The sequence below is a fragment of the Physella acuta genome, unplaced genomic scaffold (assembly GCF_028476545.2).
Source record: "Physella acuta isolate Inbredline_101_S28 unplaced genomic scaffold, ASM2847654v3 ptg001513l, whole genome shotgun sequence".
NCBI classification, from domain to species: domain Eukaryota; kingdom Metazoa; phylum Mollusca; class Gastropoda; family Physidae; genus Physella; species Physella acuta.
In genome coordinates this window covers 137,070-163,501 of record NW_026733028.1, presented here as the reverse complement: position 1 = coordinate 163,501, position 26,432 = coordinate 137,070, and the positions used below count along the sequence as shown (strand labels likewise).

Here is a 26,432-nt window from a genome sequence, read left to right as displayed (position 1 = left end):
CTAAACAGCCCAATGAAACTGTAAATGTGCACCAGTCAACTTGATTTTGTGTCAAGGCCGTCACCCGCTCACATAAAAACACAAGTGACCCCCCCCCCCCCCCTCCCGGAGAAGAATGTCTGAAAGAAACAATGTATGTAAATTAAACCAGGACTCGAAGGAACTTTATTTTCGTGAATGTCTCGCGGTAAATTTGTAAATTTCTTATTATATCTTATCTATAGAACTTTGCTATAACAGGGGAAACTATCAAAACAACTTTCAAATAAATAAATGTGAGAAATAATAGAGTAGTGTCCCATTCATAGTGCTATAGCAACAATAAGTTAAAGAATGATGTATTATGGTGTAAACTTCCGGCGTCCATAGTTATTATGGTACGAATGGTGGAAAGCAAAATAATAATATATGACTTGGCCAAACTAATTACCCATTAGAACCTTGTAAGTTTTTATTAAATCAGTGGATGATATAAAACAGTATAGTGGATGTAAATTTGTTCACGATTAATATTTCTAATATTGTAGCTTACAAATACTTTTTCAAATTCTAGATCTAATCTAGATCTGATCTACTCGAGTAAAAAGAACTTAAAGTTTAAAGTTTAAAGAACTTAAATTTTAGAATCTAGACTTACTAGAGTTATAATTGAACACCTAGTTATAATATTATTAGAGTTAACTAGAGATACCATAAATACTATTACTAGGCAGTTCAATAGATAGACAGAGTCAGAGTACTACAGTACTCAGTAGCCTACTAGATAACTAGATTAGTAGTTACTAAGTTTGTTAGTAACAGTTAGTTACTAGTTAGCATGACTTACTAATAAATTACTTCACTTAGTTGTTAGGCCTAGAATCTATTAATTTGAAATTGATATTTGACAAATGCATTGTTATCTGCTAAACATCAGCAATTACAATTAACAATTTTTAAATTAAATTAATGTCATGGACAAAAAACATATTTTATTTTGACATGTTATTTTTTTATTTGAGCTTTTTAAAAATACTTAAAGTCAAAAAAAATATTTGAGGCAAGATTTCTGTTTAGAAGTTTAGATGGTTTACATTTGAACATCTAAGTGCATGTACTACACTGTGTAGCATTAAAAATAGTGTTTTTTTTTTTGTCATATAGGCCTATCCATTAAAATACAAACCTTGGTTACCTTTTACTATTTATTGTTTGATCAAGACCACAGTAGTCAATAACATGTGTTTAATACTTCAGGTCTACATGTACTTTTCTGGTAATTTTTAAAATTCATATCTTTTGAAATAATTTCTTTCAAGTTTTTAGTGGTTTAAAGTTAAACTCAGAAGTCTAAAGTAAAAGTGTTAACATTTAAAAAAAATTAACCAATTAATTTAAGATCCATGGCATTGTTAAACATGCATTTTAAAATAATGAAAGAACCAAAAATGTTTTAATTAGCTTAGTAAATAAATATATATATGATGAAGAATAGGTCTAAATATCATAATTATGAATTTTACCAATTATGACCATGTTCCATTTTACTGTACTAAAAAGTTTATTTAATTAATGTCTAAAATGCATTTATTTATTAATTTATGACTTAAAAAACCTTTTATATATCGTAATATTAATTATTACTGTCCTATACACTGAATTGATATTGTTGAATATAGTATTTTATCATTTTTAACTACTTGTCAATAACATAGCACATGTTTGTCCTATTAAAAAATAATTATTACATGATTTTCTACTGTTGTATGAATTTCAAGTCGTAGCTTAAAATATACTTTTTCCATTATGTACCTTTTCATTCAAATACTTGTTTTGCATCTACAGATATAAATAATATAGATTATACAATAGTATGAAATTGGAATTATTGTAAATCTGGTAAGTATTTAGTTATTTACTTTAAAAACTCCTCTAAATGTTGTAAATGTAGTTTCACAAAGTACTCTAGTTCTAGATAACATATTACTGCATGCTTAAATAACTCTGCATATTATAATAAAATTATTATTTTGGAAAATTCTAAAGCTAATTACTTCATCTTAACTTTGATTTAGAATAAGCCCCACAGTAGCTTATATTCAGGTATAATATTGACTTACCATATTTTATAATGGATAAGTAGTGAATAGCAAATTTATGAAAACAAATTAACATTTTAAAAAAGTTTGAATTTTTTAAGGTCATATCAGAAATGTATACACATCACATCATTTTTGCATAAATATTTTGTGAATATGTCAATTTTAAAAAAATGTTTACAAAAACGTTGAAAGGCTTTGAATTTTCTGCTAGTTCTACAAATTTATTGCATGTCTTCTAATTCTATTAAAGTTATTTATTGTAATTTGTAGCTTTAATAGCTTGAAATAGAATACAGGTGAGCTATTTTAATAAGAAGTAGAAATTTTAAAAATGTCCAATCATTTTGTTTCAGTTTGAGTAGAGCTCTTTGAAATCCAATCCATGTTATTTTGTAATTAAAAAAAAAACCATCAGTACATAGCCAAGATGACACAGAACAACCATAGGAGTAAAAAGTAAGTTAGACAAACCTATGAAAGTTAATTAACTGACAGTTTCTACTTTTCCTAAGTGCTCAATAACCTATGTAACCCTCTTATCTCTAGTTTTGTTGTTTTGTTTAAAAAACATCTTCTTTAGAGTAGATTTAGTTGTTAGAGGGTTAAGTATTTTACTTTCTGAATTGTAAACAGTTGCATGCCTTATTTTTTGTTGTCTTTGCCTAGTTAGAATTCTTGCAACTAATTTTGTTAAACACTTGAAGATTCCTTATTTATGATGTAGTTCTTGATTATTTCTTCTTGCCAAAGATGTGTAATGATTAAATATATTAGTTTTAATTATCTTGAAAGTTAAACAATAGAAAACCCACCAATTAAGTTTGTTTTTAAGTTTAGAAAGTTATTTGTTGTGTAGAATTGTGCAGTGTTTCTTCCAGACTTATTTCTCAGGGTCAGGGGGGGGGGGGGGGCACTTGAAATTTTCAGGACTACGGGGGGGGGGGGGGGCACGGGGGCGGACACTGTTAAAAGTATATATTTTTATATAAATTCCATTGTGTTCGACGGGGGGGGGGGGGGGGGGGGAAGCAGCTGGAAGAAACTCTGGAAATGTGTACAAGCTTATGATGCACTGGCTTGATAAAATGTTAGACAACAAGAGTTCACTATGAAAAAACCTTTTGTTAACAAATAGCTATCATAAGTAGGAAAACTTACTAGTTATATTTAAAAGAAATTTAAAAAATTTTTTAATGACTATTTTAGAAGTATAGATATCACCAAATAAACACCAAACATTTTTTCTGCAGCTCTATTGTTGCTGCCTTAAAGCAGTGGCATATTGACATGGCCAGGTTTCATTTACCATGAGCCACAATACACAGCAGACGTCCCAAACAAGTCATCAAGGCAAGATACATGCAGACAATCCTGAGCTTCTAAAGCTCATCACTGACAATAAATTAAACTCACATCAAAATAAGGTTACTCCACGCAAACTTGGCTCTTCGAAAGAAAAGTCAAAGAAGGTTGAAGGCAGTGAGCTCTTAAAATCAGGAGGTGATGAAACACTTGAGAAAAAAGTAAACAAAGCATCCAATCAGATCAATTCTGCTAATTTTGTGGGGCTCTCTGATGGTGGAGATACAAATATTAAATCTGTAAGGAATAACAAAAAAGAAAATTATAGTAGAAAGCAGGCACCCGCTCAAGTTAATAAAAAAGATAAACAGGAGAATAACACAGAAAAAACTTCTAAGCCAGAATCCTTTGAAAACAATAACACAGAAGGTTACAAGGATAAAAATTTAAGAAACAAAAATTTAAATTCTCTCTCAGAGAAGAAACAAATTGTTAAAGCTGATGAAGAACCAGACCAATATTATTTGTCTGATATCAACGAGTCTGATCGAGAAACTCTAGGCTCGGCAAGCTCAGAACTCGCTTTGTTACGCAGTCCGTCCCGGGGGTCGTTAAACGCAGGGTTTGAGAGTAGCCCAGTCGCAACATCACCTGTCAGGTACCCGACACCAGATGGCGACTCCTCTGACACGGATACTGTAGTGGATGAGCCTGTAGCACATCCATCTCCACCTGTTACTAATCCTTATTCTAATCCACAAAATTCTGAATCACCCAAATCAAAAGTAGGTAATTCAGGACAAAATTCTGATAAAGATTTCTATGAGGCTCACCAAGCAGGAAGCTCTCAAGATTCCCCTGTTAAAGCTCCTTCCCCACCCTCCCCAGTAGCTGTAGACGCCAATCTTCTGAAAAATAAAACAAACCCAATTCACAGTCAGTCCCCAAGGGGAACATCTCCCAGAACATCAGCTCCTGCAGTCAAGCTTACACCCACAACCAACTTATCAACATCTTTAACACACGCCCTCCTCCACCACCCTGATCCTCTGCCTCAACAAAGTAGTTCCTACCCGTATTCATCACACAGACTCAAATCTATCGGCACCGCTGCTAAGCGTGCTGATGAATCTGTTGATTTCCAGACTGACAGTCTTGAATTTGAAAGAGACAGTCTTGAAATTAAACCAGAGACAGACTTGAATGAAGGGAACAACAGAGAAAAAGGGGTAGAAGAATCAAGGACTGATTGGAATCTTCAGGAAAATATTCTTGATGATTCCAAAACACCAGCCGACTCACTTGAAGAGCATGGAGATTCTGATTCCAAGGTCAAGGTTAACGAAGCTGATGTAACCTCAAATCAAAGAAACAATTTTATTGGATTTTCACCCCATTCAAGGGGAAACCATCATAGTCCTGAGTTTCCTTTGCAGGGAGAGAACTCCGATCACCTCAGTGATTTGTCTGTGAGCAAGCAAGAGAACTATTTGTTTGGTCCAGCCTTTGATCAAGCCTTGCCTGTCTTCCAGAACCAGAACAGCAACAGCCACTTGTACCAACCAACCTCTGGGCTCTCAGCTAAAAGTGCTTTGGTCAACCCATCTTCTCCGGTCAACCCATCTTCTCCGTCCAACCCACCCAAGTTAACAGAGCAACCGGCTCAAAAAGCCATTTTTGTTCTCAAAACCGGTAATTCCAGGCAGTCGTCTGTTCTTGGCACCGGCCGATCTTCAGAGTCTCAACCACCAGGTCCAGAAAACCCATCAGCTACGGCGTCCATGCCAGGTATTCCCATTAGAAAAGCTTCTTCCTCTCACAGAGTCTACGCGACATCCCCAACTTTTTCTGAAGAAGAGTTCCGGCTTGTGAATAGCCGTTTGGAGGGGGTGGAGGGGGAGAAGCTAGACACCTACAGAGAGCTGGACATGGCTGCCATCAAGAGGCAAGAAAACCACGCCCTGATTGGCGGTCCGAAAAATGTGACGTACGGCGGGGTCGGAAGGTACGAGAGTAGAGAGGATACGGTTGGTTACGGGAGGAGTGAGGACAACGAATGGGGGCCGTCAAATAACATTCCGTCTAACCCGTACGGATTAAAAATGGCTGAAGTTGAAGACAGGAGAGACTCATTGAGAATGCCCGGGTCTCCCCCATCTCTGAACACATACGGGGGCGACTCTCCGATCCACCAACAACCCAGCACTCACAACACACCTCACCAGGGAAGGATTATCATAAACAACCCTCATCACTTACAAGATTCCGGACCCCAGCGAAACCCGTCATCCGTAAACCACCCACAGCAACCCGTACCGTCACAGAATCAACTGCAGCCACCACAAGGGGTCACCCGGGTCAGGGGGATATCTCTGCCTACAGGACCATCGTATGACCCAGCGGATGAAGAGGACCTGCTGAGAGAGAAGTCCTACCAGCACGGTAAATATTTTTAAAATTTTTAGCCAGATTTAAATACACTATAGAGATCAGTGTAGCGTTATTATAGTTGGAATAGATGGTACTGTTTGTGTGTGAATATTTTTAGCGCAATTTCTATATGGACAATTGCGATTATTAACTTGTTCTGGATGGATGTGTGTCCGATGTGTGTCGCAGCTTTAAGTCATATCTCCTCCTCAATGAAGCAATATCAAGGACTAGTTCCAAAAGCAAATATGTTAAGCAAGTTCCGAGGATGATTGTGGGCCAAAAAAATTCCCGGAATTCATTCCTGGATTTCCCGGAAAAGCCAAAAAAACTTTGAAAAAATGCAGTTTTTGGCCCATTTCTCGGCAACCAGATCACTTAGCGACTTGAAACATTTACCAATCGATTCCTGGCATAATTTAGAACAATATTGCTGAAGAAAGTTTTCAAAAATATCCTTTCGTTCGGTCACAAAAAATTAATTAAGGAAATTGTACTTAAATTGTCACTAGACTTTTTATTAACTTGTTTTATTGTTAGCCAGATTTAAGTACACTATAGAGATCAGTTTAGAGTTATGATAGTTGGAATAGATGGTACTGTTTGTGTGTGAATATTTTTTGTTAGCGAGATTTAAGAACACTATAGAGGTCAATTTAGAGTTATGATAGTTGGAATAGATGGTAGTGTTTGTTTCCTGTTTATAGTTCGTTCTCTACATCTCCTGTCTAATAGCTTAAGAGTAATGAATGCACATGATTTCAAACACATCATAACAAACTTTACCATTCAGTATAGACATCAACTCCCACATTCTCTAAAAATAACATCTGATTATAATACAAGTAAACTAATAACTCAATCTTTTTAAACTTATGGCACACAATGCAGGTGAGGTAGAGTTCACCTGTTTCATTGGCCTCGGAATATGAAGGAATAGTGTTCTTTTACTTTCTCCAATGTGAGTCAGGTATTCATCAGAGCTGGGTGAACTCAGGGACGTGCTACAGACTTGATCCTAGCATCGAAGCTTTAAGATTAGCAGTCAAACTCTCTACCTTTTGACCATGCTGTTCCATATTTTCATATAAAAGCTACACAGTAAATTGTATCAAAGTCTCCTAGCAACAAAATTATCTCAAAGTAAACCTGTTTATCTGGCTAGGTGTTTCATCTTAAATCTGCCTCAAAGAGCTATTCACATAACTTCGATATTGATCTTATGTTATATGCCAATTATTAAATGCTAATTATAAAAAGATAATGCCTTGAACAAGTAAACATCTATTCATTTAAAAAAAAATAATTGCTTGCTGGTTAAAAATTCCTCACCCTCTTAACAGCTAATATCCCCTGAACCAGTGGCGTAGCGAGGTCGGGTGTCACTTGGTACGGTACTTAATGGTGTCACCCCCCCTTCCCCCAGAGGCGTAGTGACTTTTCCCGGGGACAAACTTTCAATTTTCGATTTGCAACCCCCTCCCTCAAACTTTCGATTTGCACCCCCCTCAAATTTTTCTCTATATATTTTACTATTTTTTGCCTTGGTGTCACCCCCCTAAATGGTGTCACCCGGTGCGGTCCGCACCCCCCCCCCTCGCTATGCCTCTGCCCTGAACATTGCAGTTTTTTAAGATTACCTAGATGCATGGTTCAAATTACTGTAAATACAAATGTTACGATTCCCATTGTGCATCTAATGATTGCATTTGTATAATATTGATATGTAATTGCATATGTGGCCTCATCACTGGTGACTTTTTCTCCAGATTTAACTACAATTTTTCTGAACTCTTTTTCTTTAATGTTTATATTAAGTCACCAGCCCCTTTAGTGGTAGTTAATGAAATACCATGTGCCTAAAAGATTTTAATTTAACTCCATAAAAATATTAACCATTTTTCTAGAAATCTATTTTTCTAGGAAGTTTTTTTTTTATTGTTTGTGTGGATCAATATTTCATTCCTTCCATCTGCTATGTTTCTTTGAACTAATTTTTCAACGAAGACTATCTAATTCCTTCTGGCTTAAATAATGGCTAATCATTATTTGAGCAATGGCTTTTCCAGTGGTTATATAACTTGGGTTTGATCAAACCCCAGGGGTTTGGTGTCAGTCTCAGGGGTTCGGTAAAGGTCAAGACACATACGACAATAGAACTATATGAAGGGTTCAGTAAATGCAAATGAAACTCAAACCCAAAAAACATTAACTGGGCTAATCCTTATTTGATATATGCCTAAACATTATTGAAGAGACAATAAACAGATTCAAAAACATAAGCAAAGTTCCTGTTTCAAATCTAACTATCCATAAGGCAGATTTAGTAGAGTCAATATGTTTCTTGACCTTGTGATATGGAGGGATCAGAGGCGTAGCGACCCTTCCCGGCACCTGGGGACAAACTTTTTGATTTGCACCCCCCCTCAAGATTTCGATTTGCACCCCCCCCTCAAACTTTCGATTTCCATCCCCCCTCAACCTTTCAATTTATTTTTCCAACCCATTTTGGCGCCCCCTAATGTCGGCGCCCGGGGACATATGTCCCTCCCCACCCCCCCTCGCTACGCTACTGGGAGGGATGGTGTGATCAGCACTATGCCCACCTCTGACATAATAACTAAAAACATCTTCAGTAAAACATTTGAATAATATCCTCTTAAGCTTGTTGCCAAACTTGTGTTATTATATTTTTTTAAATGCAGTATCAAATAATTTTACCAAAAATTTTTAAACAACTTACCTTTTCTCAATGGCGGCAGTACTATTTCAAAATACCTGTTTTATAAAGTTGCTTTCTAACAAAGTCAATTCTTTTCAATACAAATGTTAGCAATTTAAATAAAAACAAACTCAAATTTAAGAATATAAAAATGTGTTACATAATATGTGCTCACCATAATTTGATGGACGACTGAACACATTTAAAAATCCTGGTGAGAAATTTAGTCTTCCTCTTTCAGTGATTCAGTCTAAACAAAAAATGCTCACCATAATTTGACAATTGGCTGCTTACATTTAAAAATCCTGGTATAAAATTTAGTCTTCCTCTTTTAGTCTAGACAAAAATTGCTCACCATAATTTGACCGATGGCTAAACAGATTTAGTAATAAACTTGTTTCACTGAGATGTACAAAAAAATAAAACTATGTTGTTGAATTACTATTGGACTACCATTAGATTCACTACTATGCTAGCACTGAACTGAACAACATTGAGCACATATTACTCTGATATATAAATCTGTTGAGAAAGCTTATCTGGCAAGTTTCTGGTGCATGTTGTTTGCATGTTTCCATTATCTGTTGCGCCTAATTGAGTTACCTGATATAACCCAGGGCAATTTCTGTCACCTCATATCACCTGAATAGGCTCTGTTCAATTTTTATGAGGTTACAATTCTAGTATTGGTCACACAAAAAACAACAACATGTATTGGTTAATTTTCTTTACTGATTAACTTTAAATTACAATTATGTTAAAATTAAGGCGTAATAATTTTAAAAGAATTTTTTTAATTCTTCAATTCAAATTATAAATACTGGCAAAACAAAAATACTTTAATTTAAAAAAAACATATAAGGTGAAAGTTAAATGTAGCACCATACTGTACTACATGAGTGCAGCATATTGTACTACATGAGGACATCATATTGTACTATGTGAGTACACCATATTCTACTATGTGAGTACACCCTATTGTACTATGTGGGTACACCATATTGTACTAAATTAGTACACCATATTGTACAACATTAGTATATTAAATTGTACTATATGGGGACATCATATTGTACTATGTGAGTACACCATATTGTATTACAGTAGAACAGTTCCCTACCTGCTTACACAGAAATCAGAAAAACTACTACATGCTTCTACAGAAAAACTACTATATATTATATAATCTAAAATATGTACACACAAAAACTGCTACCACCACCCTACACAGAAAAACTACACTATTATCCTACACGCAGGGCTGGCTTAGTAGGGCAGGAGAGCACATGTTTGTGAGCTCAAAATTTCCTGCATTTGGATCTCCCTGCAGATGAGGCTCCGCTAGGGACAGTGATCCATCTAGGACAGGGGTCGGCAACCTTTTTAGAAGGAAGAGCCAAAAGTTACAATATTTTACAAAATTACCCAGTTTTTAAAGAGCCAATAACAATATTTCTTTAAAATTATGATAGTTTATTAGGATTTGTTAAATAATTTTAAAATAAATAGGTTTGAGTATGAAATAATATTTATTCATATAAAAACATTCACATGTATCAAATTACATAAGTTTAGCACTATTCCTACCCAATTACAAGCTAATAAATAAAAAACTATCTCACTCAAGTAAAAATTAATGCACATTGACACATACAAAAATGCCTTCTGAATAAAATAACCTTTACTATTGAAAATATTCGAAAAAAAAATTTTAAATGTGCACTTCGGTAGTAGAAAGCATGGAACTACTGCCACGGGGCTGGCCACATCACAGTTGTTGAGCTTTGCCTTGTGCCCAACAGCTGTCAGCTGTCTGTATACGCTCTACTCCATCAATTCTTAGTGTTTTAATCTTGTTTAAAGTTGTTTTTTACAGTATACTATTTTATGAGTTATGAAAATAAAATAATATAATAGTTATGGAGCTGGGGAGAAGCATCCAGACATCAAAAGAGTCGAAGTGTAACAATTAAAAGCATAGATAAAATAAATAGGCTTATGATATAATTTCAGTAGGCAAACCCAGCAACTCTATTAAAATTAAGATTTTAAGTTTTAGTAATATTCCAAACTGAATGTTAGAAAAAGTGGTGAAAGATAAACTATAAGATTTTTGTTATCACAATTAATAACCGAAATTGGGATATCCCAAAAGCTATTTCAATGTGTTTCCCTGATGAGAAAGATTATTCATACTATTTTGCATATTTTCAGCTTTGGGGAATTAATGAAAGAAATGCTAAAATGTGTTTGCTACGAAATTTGATCTTTGTAGTTGAATTACTTCCCTTGCAATCAGACACTAAATTGGGTTATGTCCCATATAGATTGGCACACAATTGTGTTCTGTATCTATTGTCATTCTTTCATTGGTGCATTCCCCACAGGTTGATTGTTAATAAATCCTCCCTTATCAGTCTAGCTAAACCGTTGGTGTAATCTTATAAACCGTGTTATTTCTTAGTTACAAGCAAAACCATTTCTTTTTGTGGTAGCTAAAATCAATTTCATTTTCAATCACTGCATATCCACATATCGCACTAATGTGAGGTGTGATAGTTAATATTTCATGCCTGGTAAGTTTTTTACATTTTTGAAAAATAAATTTTCTGCATTGATATGAGTCGTTCCAGAAGTTAATGTCAAATTTATTTGACTTTAAAATATTGACCAAAAAGATGAACTTGAACACATTTTATAAAATGAATAATATAATGAAATATAAGTATAATGTATAGTCATACTCTAGTTAAACAGCTCAATTATGCAGTTTCCCCCTATAAGCCCCTACCCCCCCCCCCCCCCGACACTCCACACCACTCCCTATTGTCACAAATTGTTACAGAAAGCCATGGGTGTCACAAAAAGCCATGCATATCATAAAAAGCCATAGATGACTCCAAATGACATGGATGTTACAAAATGCCATGGGTGTCACAAAAAAGCCATGCATATCATAAAAAGCCATAGGTGACTCCAAATGACATGGATGTTACAAAATGCAATGGGTGTTACAAATACCCATGGGTGTCACAAAAAGCCATCGACATTACAAAAAAAACCAAAGGTTTCAGATACAGCATTCAGAATAAACACTTGCTATCAGTGTTTCTTCCAGATTTTTTTCTCAGGGGGGGGCACTTGAAATTTTCGGGGGGCGGTAGACTTTCTTTGGGGGGCGTACACTGTTAAAAGTATATATAAAATCTATATAAATTATATAAATTTCATTTCGTTCGGGGGGGGGGGGGGAATAAAAATTTTTTGGCGGGGGGGGGGGGGAGGGGGGCTTTCCCTTGAAGAGATGCCTGGAAGAAACTCTGCTTGCTATTCCTCTACTATTTTCTATACAGCAGCTACATCCTGTCATTTCTACTGGCTTTCACCTTTAAGGCATAATACTTCAAGCTGTACTATAATTTTCATGAATGTGTTATAAACTGACTCCTCGCATACCTAGATTAAAACAGTAACATCACCAATTACAACAGATTTTGTAAATTTTGTAAAGTTTGAGATCTGTAAAAGAAGATGGTTTTTATATAAGCCTGTAAATAAGATTTAATTTTTTGTTTAGCTTGTATATCAATTAATGTGGTTTTTAGAATTGCTGTCTCTTTAAAAAAAAACTTTTATATTTTTCTATGTATATTTAACCACCATTAGTTTGTTTTTAGTTTTTGCCTTGCACAAAAGTTTAAAAATCAGTTTTTATTAAAATAAGAATAGTTTTTCAAACTTTTAATATATATTTAAAAAAATTATATTTGGCCTAACATTTGGCTATTTGAAAATAAAACGAATTATCTGGCTATTTAAAAGTTAAAACAAGTTATCTGGCTATTTAAAAGTTAAAACAAGTTATCTGGCTATTTAAAAGTTAAAACAAATTATCTGGCTATTTAAAAGTAAAAATGTGGTATCACTTTCCCCAGGGTTACGCATGCGTATCGATGACGGCATTAAGAAGGTGGAGAAAGTGGAGGTACCCAAACTTCCACTACACCAAGGTCAGTACGACTCGCAGGATTACGTCCAAGACTCGTTAGACTATGGATCCGTTGACGAAACAGCCAGGGCTTTTGTTGAGGCCTTCCAGCCAGAACCAATGGACACTACAGACAGACACCAGCCCCAGGAACAGTTCCGGAACCCGCCGCCACTACCCAAAGACTTATCCGGATACAGACAGCAGTTTAATAACGGACATTTGAGTAACGTAAACTTCGACAGTGAAGACTACACGGAGTATGAAGACGTCAGGAACCATCATCTCAATCCGAAAGTCCAGCAGCGGTTTTATAACCCGCAGTACGACAACCAACCGGGCGCTAGTACGGTTAATAGTGGACGTTATGTCGAAATGGAGGACAGCACCAGCCGTAGTGACATGAGCAGCTTGCCACCACAGAAACAGCCGGTGAGGAGTAAACCTCCCCAACCCCCCATGGAGGCTGTTCATCCTACCCCACCCAAGTACGACTATGTGAACAACAACAAGGAAGATCTAGGCAAGCCTCCACCAAAGAGCTACAAGCACATTCACGAAGTGACCAAAGAAGAGAAGGAGAAGCTAAATGAGATTTTTATCCACCCCAAGCCTAAGCCGAAGGCAGGGATTCTCAAGAAGAAAGGCCAGGATAGCCACAGAGGTCCCCAGCCGAATGAGGTTGAGCAGTATGATGATGAGAATGATGAGAAGCTAAGCACTGCAGAACAGGTAAACCTTTTAACTTTATTATTCTTATACTTTTGTATTCATATAAGTATAGACAAAGCAGGTAGAATGTTGTTGGCCCAACTTGAAGGAGCAGTTCAAAACTTAATAGATAGAGAGGTGTGGTTGTGTCTATATGCTACAGAAAGGGTCTACAGGGATGAAGATGATGAGGTATAGACAAAATTAATTGAACATGTTATAACCATAGATCACCTCTGGACCTTTCAAACAAGATTTTCTAATGCATGATGGGGAGTTTGGAAAACCCTGACAGAAACAAAGAGGGTTAAGTATCTAGTGACAAGAATGTTTGATCTATTTGATTCTATATCCTGGTGGTAACAAAAGTGTTAAAGTATCTAGTCACAAGAATGTTAGATCTATTTGATTCTATATCCTTATGGAAACAAAAGGGTTAAAATACCTAGCAGCAAAAATGTTAGATCTACTTGATTCTATATCCTGGTGGTAACAAAATGGTTAAAATACCTAGCAGCAAAAATGTTAGATCTACTTGATTCTATATTCTTGTGGTAACAAAAGTGTTAAAGTATCTAGTCACAGGGATGGTAGATCTACTTGATTCTATATCCTGGTGGTAACAAAAGGATTAAAGTATCTAGAAGCAGGGATGGTAGATCTACTTGATTCTATATCCTGGTGGTAACAAAAGGATTAAAGTATCTAGTCACAGGGATGGTAGATCTACTTGATTCTATATCCTGGTGGTAACAAAAGGATTAAAGTATCTAGAAGCAGGGATGGTAGATCTACTTGATTCTATATCCTGGCAGAAACAAAAGGGTTTAAATAGCTAGCACCAAGCATGGTAGATCTACTTGTTTCTATATCCTGGTGGTAACAAAAGGGTTAAAGTATGTAGCAGCAAGGATGGTAGATCTATTTAATTCTATATCTTGGTGGTAACAAAGGGGTTAAAGTATCTCGCAGCAGGGATGGTAGATCTACTTGTTTCTATATCTTGGTGGAAACAAAAGGGTTAAGTAGCAGGGACAGTATTTCTACTTGATTCCATGTCCTCTTGCAATCAACTTTCCTTAAGATCATTGCTATTGCTTATTCTTATATAAATGAAAAGACTGATAAAATTATGCTGTGAAATTATCCTAACAAATCAATGTAGATCTATGATTCCTAGATTATTTGAACACCTTTTGTAAAGAGATAAAATTGTCATCAGGTTTGGGCACAAAGATCAGCAACTCTAGCCAAAAAATTTGATGGTAAAAACAGAGGTAGAGGCAGGGGTAGAGGTGGCTCTAGCAAGCTACAGAAATATAGCAGTGATTCCTCTTTATATCAGGTAGACCTTATCTTTATAGTTGTATTGTTCTGTTCAAGGTTGCCAGTCTGTGTTTTTTAAAGACCTTGTTGTTTGAAGGCAATAAATACCAACTAGTGATAAAATGTTACTATTTTAACTGCTGTATTGTCAATGAGCAGCTCATAAATTTTTTTATAACTTTTGGTTTAAGCCTATATTCAGAGTATTTGTTTTTAAAATGGATTTTAATAATTGAAAAATGCTTTTTAAAATGACTCAACTTTAAGTAAAATGTATATAATTTTAAACATAATTAAATTATAAATCCCAAAAGTAAATCTTCAAATTTTTTTATTTTTATCATTAAGTAATGCACTTTTGAAACACAGTAATTTATTTGTGTTAGAATTGTTGATTTCATTTTCTGCTGACTTTCTCTGTTAGCCAAGATCCAGTTCACAACAAACATTACCTCCTGACAGAAGAGCTTTCCTCACTGAGATGCCTACACCTCCAAGCAATCAGAGCCCATTTCACACCCAGGTCAGTTCTAATCAGACTTTAAGAAAGTTCACAAAAAAATCTAAGTAAGGACAACTATAAATACTATTCATTTCAAACATTAATATTCAAAATAATTTAATTTTAATTTTTTATTTTTCTACTAATCATTACATGCATCCTATACTAACATTTATATTTGATGCAAGTGCATTACTACTAAAAAATTTAATACATGATAATTATTTGCCTTTTTTCTAATATTTCCCAAAATATTTGCCATTATTTTTCTTAGGGTCATAAATTTATACTTAATTATTTTATACAATATTATAACCACTAGTAACATCTTTTTACATTTGGTTAACGCACCATTATTTTAATAAATGAATTTTTTGAGTAATTATTATAGTCTTTAAAAAAACTATGTTGGTTAAATTCTTCATTTATTGATTTTCTTACTTTTATTTATTGAATAGATAAATCCAAAAAAACTATTTTTACATATTACATAAGTAATGCATAGTTCTTTATTTAGTAAAACTTCAGAGTAATAATACATGTTCATATTGATTAGAATGATTACATTATTGAGTTTCTAAAATAAAATTAAATGGTTAGTTAAATAACGCACTTGTTAATTATTTAGGTATCAGTCCCTGTATCGCCGCGACATACGGATATCCAGATTCTCCCAGTGTCCTCTCATGTGGTACTAGAAGATGGACAGCGGATTAGTGTGGATGTGAACTTGAAGCTTATCTCCCCCACCCACCAGTACCAGCCCCACGGCTACCAGGAGCCTGCCCCCCATGGCTACCCACCACACTATGGTGGGGGTCAAGGTCGACAGTACCCGGCAGTCAAGCACTACGACGAGGACATCTCAGGCAACAATGTTAGGGCTCTGGTAAGTTTTAGTTGTTGGTAGTTAGTTGGTAAGTTTTAGTTCTTGGTAGTCGGTAAGTTTTAGTTCTTGGTAGTTGGTAAGTTTTAGTTCTTGGTAGTTAGTTGTTAAGTTTTAGTTGTTGGTAGTTGGTAAGTTTTAGTTCTTGATAGTTGGTAAGTTTTAGTTCTTGGTAGTTAGTTGGTAAATTTTAGTTCTTGGTAGTTAGTTGGTAAGTTTTAGTTATTGGTAGTTAGTATGTTTTAGTTCTTGGCAGTTAGTTGGTAAGTTTTAGTCCTTGGTAGTTGGTAAGTTTTAGTTCTTGGTAGTTGGTAAGTTTTAGTTCTTGGTAGTTAGTTGGTAAGTTTTAGTCCTTGGTAGTTGGTAAGTTTTAGTTCTTGGTAGTTGGTAAGTTTTAGTTCTTGGTAGTTAGTTGGTAAGTTTTAGTTCTTGATAGTTGGTAAGTTTTAGTTCTTGGTAGTTAGTTGGTAAATTTTAGTTCTTGGTAGTTAGTTGGTAAGTTTTAGTTCTTGGTAGTTAGTTGGTAAGTTCAGGGAGGCAGGGTAACAAATTTGGCAAGTTTAGTTGTTGGAATCTTGTTTTTGGATAGCTGTAGTGTTTGTGTTATAGTTGCAACTGCTCAAAAGCTGCAACTGGAATGTTTTTGGAATGTAGTTGTTGAAATGTTGTAGTTGTTAAATATGTTCAAAGTTGTAGTTGCTTGTTAAATGATAATGCTGTAGTTGTTAAACTGTTGCAATATTTCTAAGTGTTTTCATGTAGTTCGGATGTTGTTATGTTACATTTTCTAACTGTTGGAATGTTATTGTATTGAGGGTTTTAATATATATAAATGATGTTTTATTTTACATTTTAATATCATTTAACATAATCACATGTAGTAAAAAAAAGAATTTTTTTTGGTTATTGATTCCATTCAAAGCCTTGTAAAAGATTAGTTTGAAGCCTTGTACACAGCCTAGTTTAGCCTTATAAAAATTTAAATGTAACAGAATAGCTGTATTGTTAGGTGGTATTAAAGCTGAAATCATAACTCAATAAAAGAAGACGCGAGAAAAAATGTAGAATTATAAAATTTTCACAAATGTTTGAAATAACAAATAGCATACTGTTATAGTGAGAAATTAAATTTTATACAATTTTTTTTTATAATCAAATGTTATAGTTTTTAACTAAATGTTCTACAATTTTTAAATGCACCTGTATTTAAATAAATGTTATACAGCTTTCGATTTTATTTTGTACAGTATTTAAATTGAATGGCCAGTTTTCAATTCAATAGTTTGTAGTTAAAAAACTACTTTAGAATCTCTGAATGAAACCTTATGAAAAGGAACTGGAAAAAAGGGCAACTACTCTACAGACATTAACTCCCCTTTAAACCCTATGTACATTATTTACATAGAGGCAATTATGTGCTTAGAATTATGGAACCTAACATTTCCTTATTGTTTTACTGGCCTTATCAATGAAACACGTATGTTATTGATTTATTGATCACTGTAAATCAATCACTTAACCGCTTGCTGTGACAGTTGTAGCACATAGGAAAAATTTCTTTGATGCCTGTTTTGGGTTTTGTTTCCATGGCTCTTTAATCTTTGAATATCTGCCTCACCTGTCATGCAAACTTAAGTGAATATTTTCTTTGAACTTGAGTTGTTATACATCAATAAACAGTAATGCTGGGATGAAATTCATTTAAATATATTGGCATTGCTATTGATTTATTGATAGTATCAAAAAGCCTTAACAATGAATAATTTACATAAAAACTAATAGTTAAAAATTTATTCAGACAGTTAAAAAATTTTCCCTTAAAATAAATCAACTAATTGATTTATGAGAGAAATGAAAGACAAAGAAATAAAATGTGTGACATTTTTTTATAAACACAGCGCGAGTATAAATATTTGTTTTACCAGCGGGGAAAATTTGCACACTTGTTAACACAGGTAGGGGTGGTGGGGGTGAGGCTCAAAGAATGTATTGAACAGGTTATTGATTGGATTCCAGAAGGCAAGGCAGGCTTTGTGTTCCTGCCTAGCTGACTCCAATAGCCTGGGTGGGCCTTAAACCTTCTGGGGTCAAGGAGGTGTGTCACATTTCATTACCTGAGGCTTTCAACATTTGTAACTTGAATTCTGTAAAAGAAATTTTAAAAAAGTTTATTTTAAAGTACAAATTGAAATACATATTACTTATTTATGATGACCTTTACAAAAAAAATTTAAATAAGAAGTATGTACGCCCTACAAAATTAAAAGTAGAATAAAAATAAAATACTTTAGCAATGTTTTATTAATAAATATCTGATTGCTGTTGTTTTGTGTAAATAACAAACGTTTTTGCCTAAATCATAAATATTTCTTGCAAAACGTCATTATTTTTATGTAAATCATAAATATTTTTGTGTAAATGGCACCTTTGATTAGACTTAACTTGAAGGCATTTATAACCACATTGAATCGTTGTTATGATTTCCTGAAACTTTGCCAGAATTTTATCATAGGTCAATCAAATGTCCTACTAACCTTTTTAGATTTTGAAACTCTAACTCAGTGTTGATTGCCAAATTATTATGGTACATTATCCACTTCATAGACTGTTCATTATTTACTTCCTTCAAGATGTAAACAATGTTAACTGGGTAGAGATTGAAGCACTGAATGGGTTAAACAAGTAGAGGAATTTTTAACTCAGATGCAATAGATTTGAGAACTATGCTACACAGTAGCATAGCGGGGGGTACATATGTCCTTGGGCGCTGACCTTAGGGGGCGCCAAAATGGGTTGGGAAAATAAATTGAAAGGTTGAGGGGGGGTGCAAATTGAAAGTTTGAGTGGGGGGTGCAAATTGAAATCTTGAGGGAGGGGTGCAAATCGAAATCTTGAGGGGGGGTGCAAATCGAAAAGTTTGTCCCCGGGCGCTGGGAAGGGTCGCTACGCCTCTGATGATACAACAAAGTGTATAATTTAGACTTCATGGAGTGATTTAAAAAGTTTAATTCATAGGAACCCATTCTCAACATCTTTTAGAAAAGAAAATATAACCATGGAGTAGAAGATTTTAGAATGATCACCATACAGTTACCCTACGTGTATGGATAGTGATTAGATATCTAACACTCATATAAAATAGAAATATCATGAACATAATATTTTTTTAAATAAACAGGATTTGAACTCTGTCAGCTTTAAATTAAGGCTCTGTTAAAAAAAAAACCAACAAATATTAAGGTTTGGTAAAAAAAAAAAATAATATTAAGGCTTAATTAAAAAAATATATTAAGGTTTGGTTAAGAAAGCATTAATTAAGGCTTGGTAAAAAAAAAACACCAAATATTAAGGGTACGTAAAAAAATATTATGGCTTGTTAAAAAAATCTAATAATTAAGGCTTGTTAAAAAAACAACAGTAGTTAATTCAGCTCTAATGTGATTGACCTCATTTTGAGTTTAAGCAGACAACATTAGTGTTGATCAAGGATTCAACCTTGACCTAACTGACGATTGACCTAAATTGTAATTTTAGCCTCACAAATGTTCACAATGTATTTTGAAGTTTTGTTATTGATCTAGATACTAAGCCAAGCTTTGAGAAATTTTAGCTTTGGTTGTAGATCTGGCTTTGTCTCTGATCTTTTAATGCACATTTTTATTCAACTACGACTGAGCTTTTAATACACCTTAATATTATAAAATGTATGATCTGCTTCTTTAAGTGTTAAACATTGCTGATATTGTTTATCAGCTACAAGTCAGCATTTAATATCTAACTTACGGGAATATCACCACTCTTATTTTAACCTTTAACCTATATGTGTATTATCCCCCCTTATTATAACATTTAACCTTGTTCCAAAATGTATGAACGGCTTCTCCACGTGATAAACATTCCTGCATGTGATATCTAACTTAACTTACAGGAATATCATCACCCTGTTTAAGCTTTAACCCCTAACCTACAGGAATATCACCACTCTTATTATATAACCTTTAACCTAAACTGGTATCAGCACCTTGTTTAACCTAACCTTTAAACCTAAAGGGGTATTAGCACCTTGTTTAGCCTTTAACTTCTAAACTACAGGAGTATCACCACCCTGATTTTAACCTATGACCAACATCTTATTTTTACCTTTAACCAACACCCTCATTTTAACCCTTAACCTACAGAGGCATTAGCACCTTGTTTAACCTTTAACCTCTAACCTACAGGAGTATCACCACCTTTATTTTAATTTCTAACCACTCTAATTTTAACCTTTACGGGTATTACCACCCTTATTATAACCTTTAACCTACACTGTAAATAGCACCTTGTTTAACCTTTAACCTCTAACCTACAGGAGTATCACCACCCTTATAACCTTTAACCTACACTGGTATTAGCACCTTGTTTAACCTTTAACCTCTAATCTACAGGAGTATCACCACCCAGACTACAATGCCGAGGACCTGAAGTACGTGTCCCCAAGAGAACGTTACTCTGCGGATGAAGCCTTACGGATGATGAGTGAATCACGTACAGACATCAACCCGTATGGGAAGATTCCTCCCATAGTGAAGAGCTCTGAGGGCATTCACCCATCATCCGCCCCTTTACCTGACCAGGTATGGGAAAAATATTTATATTTTTAGTTCAAGAAACTAGACTTTAAGTAACTAACCATTAAGCAACAAGACTTAAAGTAATTAAACTTGTAACTAAGGGGTCATCCATAAATGACGTCACACTCATAGGGGGGAGGGGGGTCCGTAATTTTGTGACGATATGTTTTGAGGGGGAGGGGGGGGGGGCGTTCAGATGTTAGACGTCACAAATTTTTGCATTATATAAAAGCAATGTTAGAAAACGAATTTTAGATGTTATTTCGCGTTTTAGATAACTGTTTTAATAAATTATAATAGTTTAGACAAGATTTTGGAAAAATATTGATGTTTAAAAAAAATTCAACTGCAATTTTGAGGGGGGTTGTAGGTTGAGGTGTGACGTCATTTTAGGGGGGGGTCTGGCTTTTTGTGACGACGTGTGACAGAGGGGAGGGGGGAGGTAAAAATCGTCCAAAAAAAGCGTGACCTCATTCATGGATCACCCCTAAGCTTGTAAGTAACTAAGCTTTATTTTTTTGAAGTTCAATATTTATTTTCTTTTAAAGTTGCTAATCAGTTTGGAATTTTTTTGAGTTTTACATGAAATACTGGCACTTAACAGCTAAACTGTCAAAACATTTTTTTTCTCGTTTCACTTCCCTTATCCTTGCGCTGACCCTGACCACAATACCAGCCTAGCCCTAACCACAACCAAACCCTAACATAATATCATTACTCTGACCCTTACTTTAATCTTAACACCACCCCTGTAACGTAGCCATAGCCTTTATCCTAAATCTAATAATAATTTCACTACCCCCAATCCTAAGCATTCCTTCTAACTCTAACCGCAACCCAGGTCTAAATCTCCATCAACTCTAACTTCAACCTAAACCTTAGTCCTAACCTGCATCCTAATCTTAAAATAGTATCACTACCCTGAACTTAACCCAAACTTTATATTTAACAATCCTACATGTATTAACCATTCCATCACTTCTATTTTCAACCTCTCTAGGCAGGGAGTTACATAGACATGTACAGAAAACAAAAAGAAAAAGACAACGAAAAGCCGTGGTATAAAGTCTACGGCTTGAAGGATTATCGCAAAATGCAGAAGGAAGTTCGCCTGGGCACCCTAGGGCCAGATCTAGAGAGTGATGCACTCAAGGAGAGGGTGAGTACAAGTTGCAGCAACATTGCTCACATGCTGTCTGTAATGATAATAATCATTGCTAACATTCTGTCTGTAATGATAACAATCATTGCTAACATTTTGTCTGTAATGATTACATTCTGTCTGTAATTATAACGATCATTGCTAACATTCTATCTGTAATGATAACAATCATTGCTAACATTCTTTCTGTAATGATTGCATTCTGTCTGTAATGATAACAATCATTGCTAACATTCTGTCTGTAATGATAACAATCATTGCTAACCTTCTTTCTATAATGATTACATTCTGTTAGTAATGATAACAATGTTTTTACTGTGAGGTACAAGAACTAAAAGTCATATTATGCTTAGACGATTTGTCTTCATCTGTGTTGAGCAGTAATGCAGTTATGCTTATAGATATTTGACTTAAAATGTCATCATTTTAAAAAAAATTATTGTTTGTTTTATCTTTATATCCGACTAGTTTGCTTATTTATCTCTATTATCAAATAAATCATGCAACCTTATTTTTAAGTTACACTTCTAAAGCGCTCTACAGAAAACAACATTCATTTGTTAAAATAAAAATCATCATTCATATAATGTTTATATTTATAGACATCACTCTCTACTTTTCACAAAAGTCAAAGAAACTAAACTTTATAAAAAATATCCATACTCATTTGTGAACTATAGATATTAGTGTATTGTCACCACTTCATCTATTCCCCAGAGAGAGAAATTCCAGAGACAAAATGAATACGCCAAGCAGGTGATGGAGAAAAACAGATCAGAATTCTCTCACAAGAAACCTCCAGCCTTTCCTCGGCCTAAGGAGGATAATGATATTCTCAATAGGAGGAAGCTGGTATGTTTGTACACAGTTGATGACTGTGACGACGCATGTTAGGCAAGATTAGAAATAGGTCAGAGGTCACACAGATTAGTTTGCTAAAATAAGATGAGTACCAATGAGAAATGGTCACGTTTGCTGGTCAGATGACTAAGAGTTAGGAGATGGTAAGAGTTAGACGGTCAAATATAATGCAGTTGATTGGTCAACCATTTAGGAGAAAGTAGAGTGTTAGAAAACAGTTGAATACAGATATTGTTAGGACTAGGAGATAGTTGAGTTGGACTTGGAGATCAGTTAGGGTATAGTTGAGATAGTAGGAGTTAAAGACAGGAAAGCTGAGTTAGGCAGGTAGGATTAGGAAGAGATGGACTGTGTAGATTTTAATTAACCCTTAAAGTGGGCGCCATGTGGCCGTACGCGTTTTAAGTACGTGTTTTAAGTACGCGTTTTAAGTTATGTAGCAGCAAAGCCATTATTGTGCCTTGGCGCGCTTTCAGGGTTAATAGACATTAAAATTTGATTTGAACTGTGTCAGTTGTGTTACTTATATATATATTTCCCGCTGGAGACTTTGGTACGGATTTCACACAAGAAGGGTCGATCCCCTAACCCACATATATACACATTTCAGTGATATATATATAATAAAACATCTATACTTTCCCTACCCACAGAATCAATGAATGATAGTTTGGAAATTTAAAAGAAATAATGGGTCGAAAGTATACATTTTTAAGTATACTCATATTTTTGTTATTCACAATGTTGCATGATCAAATATTGTTTAAATATTTTAACTTAGAGCCTACAAATTTCACTGAGCCCATCCAGCTCTAATGGGTACCTGAGTTTGGTTGGAGAAAAGATGGAAGCTTGGACCATACAATCCCTGTATGTCCTGTTTCATGATGCAATAATAGAAAAAAAAATCTGACTATTTTCATGAAACAGGACACATGTATTTTATGGTTAAGGGCACTGTTGAGTACCTGACTCACAGGAAAACAAAGTTTACTTGTTATAGTGCTGACCACACTATCTCTTGAGGTCATTTACCCCCATGTGTCTTAGGCATAAAAGATCATGATGATGAATTTTGTAACCACATCATTACATTATATGTTGTTTTAATGCTAACTAAAACACTAATTTTTTTTCAGGAAGATTTTTTATTATAATGGTTATTTAAATTTTTTAAACATGTCTTAAACTCTTTAAATATTTAATTTTAAGTTAAGAAAAATTGTACGATTATGTTCTTTTGCTACAGTATCATTATTAAAACAAAATATTCCCCCCCCCCCTCCACCCCCCCCACCCCCCCCCACCCCTTAGGCTGTGGAGTATGCGAAGTCTGTGCCTAAACCCACGGTGAAGCCCCAGCCTAGTGAATACAACAACTACGAGCTGGCGTCCGAGAGATCACCCATAGCTAAACACCACAGGAAGGTGGACGAGAACATGACCCCCGGGCTCAAAAACACCACCCCCAGCCCACGCCAGCCCACAAAGCAGAAAGAAATGGACGTGCTGGACATTGAGAAACTGCGCCAGCGTTACGAGGAGGACAAGCAAAATGAGGCTTTGATAAGGAGAAACACCACAGCCAGTTTGCCAAAGGGAGAGAAATACTATTGAGTTAAGCTAGGTCGTGGAGTAGTGGGTCATGGATTGCTTTAAAAATAGCTCAAGGACAGTAACTAGAATGTCAAAAGTTTGACAAAGTTGCTCTGCCTTATTTTTGTGTTACTTTGCTTTACTCTAGGTTTGTTTCACAAAATAATTTTTCTTGATTCATGTTTTAGTTTTTAAAAAAACATTTTTAGTTTTTTTTTTTTTTTTTAATTTAGACAAATTGCACAATCAGCTTTTTAAAATCAAATTATTAATAATTTTTTTTGTAATAGTTTATTTTTATTAGAAATCAATTTTTAAAAATTCTGTTTAGAAATATTTTAGAAACATTTTTAGAAAAACATTTCATTTTTACAAATATGTATGCATGTTCTGTATATACAAGCTATTTTACATTTTTAGTCATTTATGTTTTTATTATGACTGGCTGTGGATGTTTTCTTGAATGCTGTTTGCCTGTTTTGTTATACGTATATAAATGACATATCATATACATAGAGCTATATACACCAGGAGTAATAATTTTAAAATAATTTAATCTTGATATTGAGTGGCTTACTTTCCTGTGGGAACTTAAATTGGTTTTTTTGTGGGTACCTGTAGAGTGGGTATGTGTAGTGGGTACATGAAGTGGGTTTCTGTTGTGGGTACCTGGCTATCTGTGTGATGTGTTTCTCTGTAGTGAATTACTGTAGAATGGGTGCCTGTATATACCTACCATTTCTGTATTCTGACTATAAATATTTGTTATCAATTACTATTTCAGTTTTGAGTCCAGAAATAGAACTCAAATCATTCGGTTTACTCTACCTCTGAACCACGCCATCCCAGAACATATAAATAAAAACATTCCATTCCATCTGACTAAAATACAAAAGATAATAATTGTAATGTAGAAAAGAGAATCCATTGAATATATACATGCATTACGTAACATGCTTTTACCATAAAAAAAATAATTCTTATTTTGAAATCTGGTCTATTAAACTTCATTTATTAGCCAAAAAAAAAAACGACCTTTTTTATAATATAAGGTAGACCACTAAAACGAAACATAATTATTGTGTAAAAAATTACAATAAACTTTGAATAAAAAAATTTACAAATTTAAAAACCTTGTCATTTCTCAGAAATCTTCTTTCTAAACAAATTTTATTACTTTTTATTAAAGAAAAATATTTTATTTGCATTTTGGGAAATGTTTAAATGATAATTCTCATCTATGTGACTAAATGACTTTCTAAGACTTGGTGTAAATTTTACAAGGGTAAATTACAATTGTTCTTTACATTCAAATGTTACCATATTCTTATAAATTACACTGGGAAGATTTCTCTCATATGTATATATATATATATATATATATATATATATATATATATATATATATATATATATATATATATATATATATATATATATATATATATATATATATATATATATATATATATATATATATATATATATATACAATTATATATATATATATACAATTATATATATATATATACAATTACATTAAAAAGTGTCAGATGTATTACATATGAAAGTATGTATGGTGTATGTTTTAACTTTTTATATGACGTATACATCTTTTTAAACTTCTGTTACGACATTTTTTTAAACGACCAATCATCATTTGTTTTATACATTTGACCAAACATCATTTGTGTTATACATTTTAATTGGTTGGTTTCTCACACGCATTGTCTGTGGTTGGTCAGTCATTTACATGACCATGCTTGCGATTGGTTGATCATTTACACCTCTACGTTGTGATTGGTTGTTTTTTTGCATGGTTGTGTTCTGATTTGTTAATAATTAAAAAGGCCTTTTGTGATTGGTTGTTCATGATATCCACAAAATTACTGGATGTATTGTAAACTGCTAGAAGCAAACACAAGATGTTTTACATTTTATTTTCACCTTTCACCTATAAAAGAAATATTCCAAATGCAATTTTTATTTTTGTTCACATAATTTTTCAGATAAAATTACATTTTTTTGTATTGGACTCTAAACAGAACTGTGATATATATATATATATACATACTGTTTTACAGCATTGCCAAGTTGTTGGTTAATATACATATCAATAAACTCATATTTTATTTTAATCACTGTGTTTATTGGTGCTTTATTTGTATGAGTGTCAGTTGGTTTTTATTAGTGTGTGCATAATCAGAGATTCATTGGATAAACTGAACTATGAAAAAAAGTTAGACTAAAGA

At 34.1% G+C, this 26,432-nt stretch overlaps 1 protein-coding gene across 1 annotated transcript; it reads left to right on the top strand.

The window, feature by feature from the left end:
- Positions 1–361: 361 nt before the first annotated feature.
- LOC131928519 (uncharacterized) lies at positions 362–25,518 on the top strand. The gene is made up of 12 exons (XM_059284584.1): positions 362–443; positions 1,825–1,878; positions 2,435–2,537; positions 3,332–5,825; positions 12,471–13,255; positions 14,457–14,579; positions 14,985–15,083; positions 15,691–15,951; positions 20,376–20,564; positions 21,562–21,720; positions 22,441–22,575; positions 23,899–25,518. The coding sequence occupies exons 4-12, from the start codon at positions 3,389–3,391 to the stop codon at positions 24,199–24,201; spliced, it is 4,491 nt and encodes a 1,496-aa protein (XP_059140567.1). The 5' UTR covers positions 362–443; positions 1,825–1,878; positions 2,435–2,537; positions 3,332–3,388; the 3' UTR covers positions 24,202–25,518.
- The last annotated feature ends 914 nt before the right edge of the window (positions 25,519–26,432 follow it).